Source organism: Thamnophis elegans, chromosome 2, assembly GCF_009769535.1.
Source record: "Thamnophis elegans isolate rThaEle1 chromosome 2, rThaEle1.pri, whole genome shotgun sequence".
NCBI lineage: Eukaryota > Metazoa > Chordata > Lepidosauria > Squamata > Colubridae > Thamnophis > Thamnophis elegans.
Window position 1 is genome coordinate 85938971 of NC_045542.1, and position 14349 is coordinate 85953319.

A 14349-nucleotide genomic window follows, 5' to 3' on the forward strand; every position below is an offset into this window, starting at 1 on the left:
AAGAGATCTCTTAATATGATTTTGTTATACTTTTTATTTCATTTTCATTTCTTCAGTTTTTACTCATTTCAAAATTTTCTATCGTTGTATGATAAGTTTTGCAGCCCTCAGACTAGTGAAGCAATCCTCAAGTGTCCATCTTGATAATTTGAGACCTGTATTATAACACTGTGGAAACATGGCTTATAGAAAAAAAATGCTTTAAAAATAGGCTGCACATGAATATTACCAATTATTTTCCTTCCCCCTCCTTTTATGATACATACTGAAGTTTCTACCCTGAACGTTTTTGTTTCAATCAATGAAATCAAATTTTATATTTTTTTCATATTATGATAATACAGCAAACACTGATCATCATATCAATTTACTAAGCACTCACACTGTATAAAGGTGATACTGGGTTTTAAATAAGAGAAAGTTGTCAAGCACAAAGTAGGTACATAGTTACACGTAGTCTTCAACTTATGACCACAATTGCAAAAGAATTTCCATTGCTAAGCAAGGCAGTTGAATCATGCCTGATTTTATGACCTTTTTTTGCTATGGTTGAGGAGAAATCACTGCAGTTGTTAAGTGAATTGTGTAGTTATTGAGTGAATCTGGTTTCCCCCATTGACTTGCTTGTCAGAAACCCAGTGGGAAGGTCGCAAATGGTGATTGCATGACCATGGGAAACTGCATCCATCATAAATACAGGCTGGTTGCAAAGAACCCAAATTTTGAATATGTGGTTGTTATGCTGGGATGCTGTAACCATCTTAATTACAAGGATCGATTGTAAGCAGTGGTGGGTTGCAGGAGGTACGCCATGGTACGGGTGTACCAGAGCCTGCCTGGAGCATCAGGTACCGTTCCGGTACGGTGCTCCGGAGGGCCCACTCACCAGCCTGAGCTCCTTACCTGTCCTTTAAAGCCTTCGGCGCTTTTGCGCACGGCTCATACAACACCTGTGCGATGCTCCATTGAGCAGCTGGAGCATTGCAGAAGCTTGTGGAGGCGTTGCTGGCAGGTACAACGAATGCATGCGTGCTGCATTTGTTCATGTGGATGCCGCCAGGCCCGTTCCAACCATACTGGTTGGAATGGGATCCGGAACCCACCACTGATTGTAAGTCACTTATTTCAGTGCTATTATAACTTTGAACTATTCCTGAATGATTTATATGTTGAGAACTACTATTTCTAAAAACTTGGTATAAGATAATATTTCCAAATACACTTTCTTTTCTTTTTCTTTGTAAAAGAATAACTGGTATATGAGCAAATTAAGGGACATGGTGGCTCAGTGGCTAAGATGCTGAGCTTGTTGATCAAAAAGGTCAGCAGTTTGGTAGTTCAAATTCCTAGTACCGCGTAAGTGAGCCCTCGTTACTTGTCCCAGCTTCTGCCAACCTGGCAGTTTGAAAGCATGTAAAAATGCAAGTAGAAAAAATAGGAAGCATCTTTGGTGGGAAGATAACAACATTCCATGTGCCTTTGGCGTTTATTCATGCCGACCACATAACCACGGAGATGTCTTCAGACACCACTGGCTCTTTGGTTTTGAAATGAAGATGAGCACCTCCCCCTAGAGTCAGGAATGACTAGCACATACAGTATATCACAGAAGTGAGTACACCCCCTCACATTTTGTTGTCAGCAGTTTAGACATTAATGGCTGTATGTTGCATTATTTTGAGGGGACAGCACATTTACAGTGTTTTACAAGCTGCATACTCACTACTTTACATTGTAGCCAAGTGTCATTTCTTCAGTGTCGTCACATGAAAACATGTGACAATATATTTAAATATTTACAAAATGTGAGGGATGTACTCACTTTTGTATGTGAGAAGGGAACCTTTATCTTTATGAACAAATTATTCTATGATGTACAAACTGAGCACTGAGGCCATCTGCAGTTTATAGGGTTGCAGAGTGATGTGGGATTAATTTTGATAATATTCGAAGTTTTAGTTTTATGTTCATTATTTTAAATTAACTTTTTATTCATTTGGAGACTTGATGGTGTGTGTATATAAATGAATGAATGAATGAATGAATGAATGAATGAATGAATGGCAACCTGTAGCAACCACTGCCAGACATATACAGTATGTGAAATCACAGCTGGACTTCTTTACCATTCTTGAAAGTTAACTTTGCGGCAAGAACCCGAATCACCAGTAAGTGAAAGAAAGCTGTAGGTTTTTGTTAATTTTTGCTTGGGAGAAGTGGGATTTAAACAAACAAGCCAACAGGGCAAATTTTGATATTTGTGTTGATTTCCTAACTCGTAAGAAAAATACGGTGACCCTAGCGCTCTTCAGTATTAGATATACTCTCGATCAAAGATTTTTAAGAGACAGGACAGCCACCTTTCTCAAATTGTATAGGGTCTCCTGCTTGAGCAGAAGGGTAGACTAGAAGACCTCGAAGGTCGCTTCCAGCTCTATTCTGATTTATTTATTTGTTTATTGAAAGATGGAAGGGCAAGATCAACATGAGTAGCTACGACCTGAGATCACACTTCTGTCCCAACATTCCGCAAAGTGAAAATAAGGAACCAGGGTTTATAAAATCGAGCCATTCGTTTCTCCATAGCAATTATATTATTAATTGGGAAAAGAAGCGCTTTTCGCGAGGAAAATAAGTGATGGTGATTTTTATTAAAATTCCTTCGGGGAGGGGAAGCACAGGAGCTCCCAAAACATCGCGGAGAAAAACGGCGCAGAATTTCACCTTTGGTTTCTCCGAGACTACAATATCCGGGTTGCGGACAAAAGAAGAGCCAGGCCAGCACTTTTACGCAGGCTTTCCCATGGCGTTGCAAAACCGGAAGCGGAAGTACAACCGGAAGCTCTCATTTGGGGGCTAGGTCCTTTTTCCCGGACGCTTTACCGGTGTGTTGTTTTTTTGGCCGGGGCAAAACGGCCGGCCCCCCTCCCTTGCGAGGATGTTCTTGGCCTCGCGCGGGTGGGGGTGGCGCCTCGGGGTGCTCTGGCTACTCGCCTTCCTTGCAGCAGGTGAGTAGGGTTCGGTTGCCATGGCGATGCTGAATGGTTGGGGGGGAGGAGCGAATAGCGTGGAGGAAGAGCTGCCTTTTAGACGCACCTGTCGCCCCGACGGCCTGTTTGGTTGATTGTCGTGGCTTTCTGGTGTTTTTTTTTCCTGGGGGGGGGGGGAGAGGCAAAGTAGGACGCGGGTGGGGTTTAGAATAGAATCGAAGAGTTGGAAGGGACCTTGGAGGTCTTCTAGTCCAACCCCTTGCTTAGGCAGGAAACTTTACACCACTTCAGACAAATGGTTATCTAATCATTGGGTGCTATCTGGGTGAACTAGGTAGCAAAAATGCATTCCGCTCACTCTGCATTTCCGTGGTTTTCAGGTTGCATTGTTCTCTCTCCTGAAATAAATATTTTCATTTCTGGTGTTAAAGGGAATAAAGGCAAGGTGAAAGTGTCTAATCAGATATCTCTTGCTATATTTAAATGCTGTTGAATCATGCATTTAGCAGAGATGGGCACAAAATGAGAAAGCTTTAACCATTAAGGATTAGTAAGTTAATTATAGTTATGGCTGGATTCTCACATTGAGCAAATTAAGGATGTGTGGTTATGCTGCATGAAATTTTAAATGATGTCTATTTCTATATGTACACACCTGTATGCATGTATATTTTGCAGCAGAAACAGATGAAACTTCTGACGTGCTATCAGAAGAGCTAAGTGAAACTTCCCTACCATTAAATCTGGAAAGCACTTCTGTCCAGTCAAGCAGTGATGGACACAGAGAATCGGTACAATATAGGACTGCAGAAATTGCTGATGCTATGATGAGTGGTAGCCTTCTTGCGGACCGTCATGTTGTATTGTCAGTTATTCCAAGCGACACAACGGCACATCTCTCTGAAGCAGATACTGGTACTTGTGATGCATCAGCAGATGGTGAATGCCGTACAAATAACATGGCATCTGTATCTCAGCAAGTGTCTCATGCACAAGAGCCAATGGTACATCCAGCAGTAGTGCTAGAAGCAGTGCATCCTTCATCAGCAGAGGACTCAAATAACACAGATGGTATGAAAACCCCAAAAGTGAACTGTGAAGAAAGAAACATTACAGGAATGACAAATTTCACATTACAGATTTTGAATATTTCACAAGTAAGTGATAAGTATTCTGATATATTTCTCCTTAAGCTAAAAATTGGCAATTGGGGTTGACATCATTGGTCTTGCTTAGGTGCAACTAAAGTAGGGCCTGGATAGGACTACAGCTGTGTTCCTTAACCCTGGCAGCTTTAAGATGTGTGGACTTAAACTTCTAGAATTCCCCATTGCTGGCTGGGGAATTCTAGAGGTGAAGTCCACACATCTTGAAGTGATCCAGGTTGAGAAACACTGGACTAGAGTAAAAAAATGGGTCTCTTTATGCTATTACAGTACTTCTTTAATTTGCATGCTATTGAATCTGGTTTTCTTTCAAATGTAATGGAACAGCAGTGTTCCTATTAAGAGAAAGAGCTAATGAACTAGATTGTCGAATTCACATAACATAACAAATGGTTATTCAATTAATCCCTGTTTGGCTTGAATAAAACATTGAACAATAACCTAACCACATAACCTGTTTTTTTTAATCAAGTCTCTAAAAAATAACCAACTTTAAAACTAGTCCACAAGGCGTTATGTGAATGCAGCCCTTGGGTTTTTAGCCTACATGGATAAGCACGTTAACTAAGCTAAGTCTTATCCTACTAATTTTGTGTGTGAATATATATATATATATATGTGTGTGTGTGTGTGTGTGTGTGTATAAATAAATATTAGATATATTTATTTTATTTATCTTTATCTTTTATTTATTTACTTTATTTATTTATCAGCACAAATACAACATACATACATACATACATATATATATATATATATATATATATATACATATACATATACATCATATACATCTACATCTACATCTACATATACTATACATATACATATACATAAACTATATATATAGTTTTCTTACTGTCAGCAATCTACAGAGCACAATGCTATGGAACTTGAGAGGTGTAACCATGTAAAATGATTCTGAGAATAAAGACGGTGGATTCTATTTTGTTTTTTTTTTCTGAACTTTTTGTCATGAAATCTGAAGGCTGGTATTTCAACTGATGTCAACTTTAATCTCGAAATGCATTGATCCTAAAATTGTAAAGAAGAAAAATGTCTATGAGGGATAGTACTTATTTCATAGAATGCTTAATTGAGGTATCATAAAAAAGTGAACGTTATCTGCAATATTGGAGGCAAAGTAGTTCTGCATATTGATTGCTATTCCAAAGGCATTTTGTTGCCTTCAGTGTGACATTACTGGATTTAGATAGTGTTTAATTTGATACATCACACTTATGATACATCACATTATTTGGATTCTGTTAGGTGTTTACTCTTGAAAACTATTGTCAGAATCAAAACTATCACAGGATTTTATGGGGTTGATTGTGTCTTTGTTTTTGCAGGAAACTATGCAATGACTGATATTTAAACTAATAAACTAGCTGGCTAGTATGCATATTTACTTTTGAAATTAGGAAATTAAAGTTCTCAAATTCATTCTACATGTCATCATAAGAAAATCTATGTGGTCGCTAAAAGTTGACAATGACTTAATGACATGTAATTATAATACATACTATGTTTATTGTTTAAGTTTGAAATATGTTTTATAATAGAACGGCTAGTTAGAACTTTCATGTAGAGCACACCTGTCAAACTGGCGCCCCACGGGCTGGATACGTCACGTGCAGGCTACACCCACCCTGGTTCCGCAGAGGCAAAAACCATCACAATACATCACGATCCGGCCCATGACACAATCAAGTTTGACACCCATTATGTAGAGGCACTTCATTGCTTTTCTGAGTAGCACTTGCTTTTTAAAATTAATATTTTAATCTCTATTTTAGGATTTAATGGAATTTTTAAATCCAAATGGCAGTGACTGCACCTTGGTCTTATTTTATACCCCTTGGTGTCGTTTTTCTGCCAATTTGGCTCCTCATTTTAATTGTCTGCCACGAGTGTTCCCAGCACTAAATTTCTTGGCCTTGGATGCCTCCCAACATAGCAGGTAAATTTTATTCTTTTCTGAATGATAATTGTTACGTTTAATTTATACATTCATAACGTGAGTTTACAATAATAATAATGTAATATAATAAAGTAATAATGACACACGAGGGCAGAAAATGCTTTCTGACCATCCACTGCTCCCTACTCCGGGACCTTCAATTTTTTTTGTTTTTGTTTTACATGGTGATTCTAGTTTAATGAAGTATAACTGAAAACTAGTTTTTTAAAATTTAGATGAGAAATTTGTTTAGCAAAATTAATTCTACTTTACTCTTTGCAGTTTATCAACTCGCTTTGGAACTGTGGCTGTTCCTAACATCCTCCTTTTTCAAGGTGCTAAACCAATGGCAAGATTTAACCATACAGATAGAACTCTGGAAACACTGAAAGCATTTATTTTTAATCAGACCGGTAAGAATGAACTATGATTCAGGATAATTCATAGCCTGATATAGCACTATCTAACTCTAGTAAATACTATTTCCAGGAACAACATTGTTTTGTCTCCAGTTAGGAAGGTACTGGAGACAAAACAGTTTTATGGGAAGCAGTTTTATTGTTGATCAAGACCTAAGATTTTGGATGAATACAAAATAAGATAGCAGTCCTAACTAGACAAATAATATTCTACTTCTGGTGATTTTGGTTCAGCCGAGGATCGTGACATCCTGTCATTTGCTTTTCAGTAGCCTTATTTGGATAATGTAACCATACCTTGGCATCAAAGGTCAATGTTGGTTATGTATATATATTTCAAGTTTTTCTGTGACAGCAGGAGTTATTGTTTCTGGCACTATTAAAATGTGGCTGTTCCGACAGGCCTGGGGCTAAAGAGCTGTTGCCCCCGTCTCGAATGGTATGACTTGTGTGTTTTAAATTATGCATTGTTATGTTTCGTTTTTTAATTTTTTTTGTCTGTATCACCCTTCCCTGGTTTGAGTTGTGAGCCACCCTGAGTCCCCTTCGGGGGAAAAGGGCAGCATATAAATATAATAAACCTAAACCTAAACCTATTATGTTTTTAGACTAGAATGTTTGCCTGTTTATTTTCTGTCACCTTCCCCTGGTAATATGAAGAGATAAAACAAGCTGCAAGAGTTCTTAACAAATGAAATGAAAATAAAGTATCCCACAAAGAATCAAATATGTAACATTAATAGTTTACTGGAAATATATTTTTACTTCAGTGAATAAATTTTAAAGTATAGTAAACGTCTTAGCAATTATAACTAGTATGCTATTTTCAAACTAGAAAATGGAGGTTTATACATGCAAATAGCTAAGTATGATTTACGATGCTTCACCTTGCATCAAAGTAATAATTGGATATTTCATTTCAGGTATACAACCTAAATCTGATGTGATGGTGAGCACGGAAGACCATGTTGGTCCCCTGCCTAGCACACAGAGTAAAGGAATAGATTGGCTCCTCTTGTTTTCTTTATTGTTTCTTATCAGTTTCATCATGTATGCTACTATTCAGACAGAGAGCATCCGTTGGTTAATACCTGGTCACGATCAGGAGCATCAGGAGTGATATGTGATTTCAGTACTGTCTGCTTTCAGAATAAGTTGATAAACATGTGAATTCCTCAATGTCTTGTGAAGTCGAGTCCTGTTACATTTATTGTATATTAAAAATGGCACATGATTCAGAAGAAATTTCTTAATGTAAACAATGAACACTGTAGTTGTTAATTAAATGTTGATGGGCAGCTTTACCCTATAGAATCTATACTCTGCAGAATCCATTTTAATGGAAATGAAAAAATACACACACAGAGACACACATACGCCTGATAATCTTGATAGAGTGAATATATTTCTGTTTCCTATTTTATAAGTTCTTACATACTTTGAAAATAATTGCAGGTGTGTAAGATTGTAGAAAGAAAATAACATATTTAAGTGGTAATTGGGTTTAGAAACATCTTGGCTTTAATGAGGTACACTTTTTGAAAATTGAATGCAATTTAATAAATGTATAAGTTACTGACACCTTCATATTTGTGCTTTGATCACAGTATTTGATTAAAGTGGTTAGAATTAAGAAAACATTTAATAGGTCCTAATCTTCATGTCATTTATACTGGAAACTAAGACATAGTTCAGTATTTTAAAAGGACATAAAACAATGTCACAGTAGGTTGAAAAGAGGAAATATAATTTCATGCACGATACTGTGATATTTAAATTAAGTATGGGTGTAAATGTATAATTTCATGGACACTGCCTTTTTAATGGTATTTTTGTTTTGATGTTTGTGTTTGTAAGAGTTTGAATCAACAGAAATTAAAAGAATGTGTTGCATAGATAGTTATGGCATTGTGGCTGCATTAAATACAGCTGGATTTTTAGAACTGTTACATCATAATAAATCCATTCATGGTAGAATATTTCAAGTTTTAAAAGCTTAATTGGAAAGCCAGCATAAGAGACTAATATAAAGTGCCACAAACGCACACAAGACATAGAAAACAGAATCAAAAGTGAATCAAGACCTGGAAGAGATAATACAGGCATACCTTATTGTCCTCTTACATTTGACAACCAAATTGCTGCTTACTCCTAGCCGAATATTTTTGTACAAAAATTACAGATCATGAGCTGAAAGAATGGTGGACTGCTTGTAAAGGTAATTGTTGTCTCTACGCTCCGGAGAATACTGTAGCATTTAGTACAAACAGAAGAGTACTAGATAAATTATATTTTCCTTGCTTCAGACAATACTACTTTTCAATCTTTTTCTATGAACTTTCCTTGCAAGTTCCGTAAAAGCGCGCCACCTGTAGCTGCCGCCGCCTGCAGTAATAAATGGCCAATCAGCCAACGCTGATCCCTCGTTAATTAGTGTAAGGACCCAAAGGGATGCAGGCGCTTTTCAATCCCGACCAACTCTGAGAATATCCAAGGGTCGGAGCCCTTGATCAGATGAATCCAAGCCGATCATTTCGAGCATCCGGGAAAGGCTCAAGTCAAGCGCTTTCCGTCGGGGAGAATCGAGGACCGCCACACTTTCGGAACCCAGCCTGGGAGGATGGATTTGCACACTCCAGCAAAGGGCTGCACTGGCGCGTTATCGCGACGAGAGCCTCCCTCTGGCGGCCGCCGAACACTTTGGGGCGGCCGCGGCGCAGGCGCTGGCTGGAGGGGGCGGAGATGCCCGCCCGAGCCATGCTGAGCCCCCGCGGGTCAGGGTTGGGGAGGCTGTTGCAGCTGCTGCGAGGGGGCCTGGTGGCTGTGGGAAGCCGGAGCAACTTCTCAGCTATGGTGAGCGGCTGAGCAGCAAAGGAGAAAAAAATCCTCCTCGGAACGATTTGACAGATGGGGGCGGGTGGGGGGGAAGGAGGGGTGGATCGGGATCGTCCACGTAAAAAACGTGGCCCTTTGATCTTTACTCAGATTGGTTTGCTTTCTTTGAAGCTCTTAACTGCGGTTTTAACCTTTTACAAGGGAGGTTTAGGGAAATCCATATTTGGATCTCTGGGCTCTTTTTTTTTTTTTGCAAGGGAGAGAGGTTCAAAATGTTCCTCGCACGTGTAATCCGAAGATCAAGTTTGCAATTGGCGCTTTCTCTTTTTCGTCCTGATTTAAGGATCTTTCATTACAGGAAGTCCTTTTGCATTAAACCTGGGTCTGGCTGGGATTGCTTCAGATTCGGGGAATCAGGATCCTACATCTAAATACAGGAAGTAGGTAGCTCAGTTGCCCTCAAGAATTATCCCTACCAGCTTAATCCTTAGATCGGTTTTCAGGTTCTGCTCTTGTGCCTCCGGGTGAAACGATTCAGAGTTGTGGGGAGCGAGCAGTGTACAAATTTAATACATAATACTAATAGTTTAGGTATGTTCACCAGTGACCTATTAAAAAAAAGGGAGGACAAAAATACCATCTTCACAAAGTCTTTTTGTGCTGCTGCATGGCTCCCAATATTTCCCTGCTTGGAAAATGGTTATTTGACCTTGCAACAGCTTTCATAGGGATAATCATTGTTTGTTGCAGCAAAAGATATTGGAGCATCTTAATTGAACACATTTACTATGAATGTTTTTGTGGAAAATAGTCCAGAAAAAATTACAAATTAATTTTTTTTTAAAAAAAATGCCAGATTGGTTCTTTTTCCTTATAGATTTTGTACATGGGTTAATGAAGGCTTGTACTAAACAGCAGACTAGCGCCACAGGTACTATTACCTACATCTGCGGTTTCTCATATGTGATGGTCAGTTTTCCTACAATCAAGTGACTACCAGTTGCTTTGCTTATTATGGCAAATTATGCATAGTAACAGCATATTAGGCAAGTGTAAATTTGTTCTACTTTGGGAAACTAATGAGAATTTTTTTTACATAGTGATCTAGTGCTTGTTTATGCAAAATGAAATCCCACTCAGAACTAATTCCCAAGTAAGCATCTGTGGCAATGCGCACAATTTGCAATCTAGTATGTGCTAAAAAAAATGGAATATATTTCTGAATAAAATTATTGAAAAGTATCCTTTATATGTCTGCATTCTTATGAATCACATCTTTAAAAGTCCATCTGTTAAACGGGGGTTCCCAACCCCCAGTCGGTGGGACACAGGCAGCACACGCAACCATGCCCAGTGGTGAGGTCCTACCAATTCAGACAGGTTCGGCTGTACCAGTAGTTGTCTGGTGGCCTGGTTTGCTGGAACCAGCAGCGACCCAGGCCTGCCACGCCCCCAAACCAGTTTTCCGGTTGGCACTGTTAGGGCCGCCATCTTGTTTTTCAGTTCTGCGCATGTGCAGAACAATTTTAATTGCAGCATGCATCAAGCATAAGCACGAAGCGTGCACATAAGCGAACCGGCAATAGTGTCATCTGGAACACACCCCTGTCCATGCCCCCTCTAGTCTGTGGAAAAAAACTCTCTCCACGAAACTGGTCACTGGCACCCAAAAGGTTGGGGGTCTCTGTGTTAGATGGATGCAGCCTTCTTACATGTGGCCATATAATTTGCTTATTTATCTAAATTATTATATGGTTTTCTTGTTGATTCAGTATATTGTTCCTTGTCTGTTTTATGCACCCACCCACAGACATCTTATGTAATTGCTTCATCAGACATCTTGAGAAGAATGTGCATCAAATAATGTGATTAATTTTAACTGGAATGCTCACAGCTGGTTTTCCAAACAGCTGAATAGAAATGGCGAAGTTGCGATATGACACTTTGTGTATTAATGGCCCAATAGTTACTTTAAGTAACCTTGAATTCAGGAACAGATTCCAAGCCTATGTGTATTCATTCAGCTGGCAAACAAGTAGTGCATTAGTGTTGAAATTCAAGAATGAAGCTGAGGCATGCATTGAACAGCAGACATTGTAGTAATGGCAATGTAGGAAGCTGTTAATAATAGTACATAATAGCTAACGTACACAATCAAGAATCTCTAATGCATTTTCTTAGATATATTCTCAGAGTGTGAGTCTGAGGCTTGCAATTGGTGGTTCTGAAGACTTATGGGTTATTTGATCTGCTAATCTGAGTTACATATTTCAAACTGTAAAAAACTTGATTTTGTTCTATATCATACACCAGATTATTCTTAAAAAGGAAATCTGCTTTCTTATTTTACATTTTGCAAAATATATTTTATTAATGACTTCAAAAAATATATAGGAAAAAACTTTCAAATAAGCATAGACCCAAAATAATTTGACATGGTTTTCCAGGAAAGAACTGCTAAAGAGGAAGGGGGAATTGTACAACATAAAAAAGGAATGGTAAGTGGACATTGAAATGTCAACAATTAACAAAAAGCCATATATGACTCATGACTATAACTGCATCCTACCACATAACTGGTTAAAGATGGTATGTAAATAAAAGTAGACATTTGAAGTCCTCCAAGAAAAATAAAACAGCTCCATGGGCCAATCGATCCTATCTCTATTATCGCTTACTCATGTAGAATTAGTGGTTAATATTAAATGGCATGCAGACGACATGTCTGGAAGAATTAAAAAGAGATAATGGCCATATCTTCCTTTTCAAATTCTCTCTACATTCTTAACAATTTATTATCATTATTTTGTCTGGTTTTTAGCCTTTATTGAAAATGATAGTGTGTGATATTATTTATATGCAGGAAAAACACATGGACCACAGATAGTCCTCTACTTATTGGTTGTTTAATGAAGTTAGGGAAGATTCCCCCCTCCCCAAAGTTGCTTAGAATCTGGTCCTGAAGTTACGGCTGCTGCAGAGTCCCCTTATGACTGACCGTTTACCTCCCTTTCCCCACTGGGCTCCACTTCATCCTTCTCACTTTTCTAAGAGTGTTGGAGTTACAGTTAGGGAAAAGGAACAAACTGCAGAACAACTTGTTCTGCTTTCCTAATGAAGCCTCACAGCATTCCACAGAATGCTCATAGAATAAAATCACAGAGTTGGAAGGGATCTTGAAGTTCTTCTAGTCCAACCCCCTGCTTAGGCAGGAAACCCTATACCACTTCAGACAAATGGTTATCCAACATCTTCTTAAAAACTTCCAGTGTTGGGGCATTCACAACTTCTGAAGGCAAGTTGTTCATGTTAGGGAAGCGTTCAGAAATCGGAGGCTATTTTCTAGTGCAGTGTTTCCCAAACTTGGCAACTTTAAGACTTGTGGACTTCAACTCCCAGAGTTCTCCAGCCAGAAGAGCTAGCTGGAGAATTCTGGGAGTTGAAGTCCACAAGTCTTAAAGTTGCCAAGTTTGGGAACCACCGTCCTAGTGGCCACAATTCAATGTGGCAGCTTCCAGGATTGTGCCACCCAGATCAGCAAGGAACAGCCTGCCCTCTTTCCCTAACTTGAGCTCACAAGCCAGACCTCGAAAAGAGAGGAGATGGATATGAGGCCTTATGGGATAGGAAGCAGGCGCAAGGCCTGCAGGGTCCCAGAGAGGCAGGAAATGGAGCATGGGGTGCCTCAACGTGGGGGAAGCTTGGGGGGGGGGCTGGGCCAAGGCCTGAGCTAGGTTTCCCAGGCTGCCTCTGAGACACCCCATGCTCTGCAAAACAACCTGCATGCTTGTTTAATGACCAAGAATAGAGATGGGGGAGTCATAAGTGAGGTGATCATAGTCCAACTCTTGTCACAATTTCTGACTAATGGACAGGCTCTATTACAGTTGTGAACCGAGGACTAGCTATATGTTAAATTCAATCAAACTACCAAAAAAAAACCCCTGTGCCCCAATAGAAGTATTTTGCTCCTAATAAATAAATAGGCATTATTTTCTTAAAATAAATAGTAATATTTCAGCAGCATCTAATGTTAACAGTATTTATGTTATATACTAATGATTAATAAATAGAAATGATTCATTAGTCATTTTCAGACTTTAAGCTTGTTGATAATGACTCATCTTTTCATCTTTTAATAAACAATTAATTTGTTTAATAGTAAAGCATTACTACTGTTTTCATTATTTTATTCTATAATATTTTAATCATGTAAAAATAATTGAATATTTTAACTTTGCAAATATAATATGAAGCTTTTCTATATTGTATCTTGCTGACTTTATATTAATAATTTACTTGATATATAATTATGTTGAAACTGCTACTTTTCTGTTATACTATATACCACATGATTAATCCTAATTTTTCCCTATATAATATAACATCTCTATTATTTCTTGTTTACCTCACCTTGAATAAGTACTTAAATTTGAAGTATAGTGTCACCTAGTGGACAAAATGCTCTTTGTGTATAACAAATGTAATTATTCAAATTCATAGGACTGGAGTTTCAAAAATTGTCCACTTTACATGTATATCTGAAGTTTCAATTGAATTTCATAAAGTTGAGATGTTTAATTGATTTATTTGAAATGTTTTATTTGTTTGAATGCCAGATTGTCCTGAAGTAGTGCTGTTAGTTTTTTCCTTTGAGGAAATTGATTGATGGGATAGAAGGCAGTGAATTATATAAAATGAAATGTTAAAACAAATCAGAATATATATTAAATCAAACTACTCCAGGCATTCTTCTTATACCATTTTTAAATTTATGGCTGCATATGAATTTTAGTTTGTTTTATCATTTTATTTTTAGCTACATTAAATAACATAATCCTTCTCCCCCCTCCCAAATGTTTAGTTTGACTTGAAAAGACAGTTTATTTTTTCTTGGTTTCTAACATTACAGTTTTATTTACTTCCATTCAAAAGTAAATTCCAGTAGGTCCTCTCTCTTTCTCTGTTGAATTGCA

General features: G+C 38.1%; 2 protein-coding genes across 3 annotated transcripts in view; both read left to right on the top strand.

The window, feature by feature from the left end:
- Positions 1-2823: 2823 nt before the first annotated feature.
- On the top strand, positions 2824-8244 carry TXNDC15 (thioredoxin domain containing 15). The gene is made up of 5 exons (XM_032210221.1): positions 2824-3008; positions 3669-4147; positions 5956-6119; positions 6402-6532; positions 7462-8244. The coding sequence occupies exons 1-5, from the start codon at positions 2939-2941 to the stop codon at positions 7656-7658; spliced, it is 1041 nt and encodes a 346-aa protein (XP_032066112.1). The 5' UTR covers positions 2824-2938; the 3' UTR covers positions 7659-8244.
- Positions 8245-8953: 709 nt separating this feature from the next.
- PCBD2 (pterin-4 alpha-carbinolamine dehydratase 2) overlaps positions 8954-14349 on the top strand; it is a 35124-nt gene continuing 29728 nt past the window's right edge. Inside the window, exons 1-2 of one of the 2 annotated variants that reach the window (XM_032210222.1) lie at positions 8954-9391; positions 11821-11871. In XM_032210222.1, coding sequence (XP_032066113.1) covers positions 9053-9391; positions 11821-11871 — 390 coding nt within the window. In that variant the 5' untranslated portion in view covers positions 8954-9052. The remainder of the gene's footprint in view (positions 9392-11820; positions 11872-14349) is intronic. The other variant, XM_032210223.1, reaches the window with a different exon arrangement.

Excerpts from the sequence above, each read along its gene's own strand:
- TXNDC15 (XM_032210221.1), top strand. The coding sequence starts at position 2,939 with ATGTTCTTGGCCTCGCGCGGGTGGGGGTGGCGCCTCGGGGTGCTCTGG. Across the intron at positions 3,009-3,668 it reads ACTCGCCTTCCTTGCAGCAG|CAGAAACAGATGAAACTTCT; the intron begins GTGAGTAGGGTT and ends TATATTTTGCAG. Across the intron at positions 4,148-5,955 it reads AGATTTTGAATATTTCACAA|GATTTAATGGAATTTTTAAA; the intron begins GTAAGTGATAAG and ends TCTCTATTTTAG.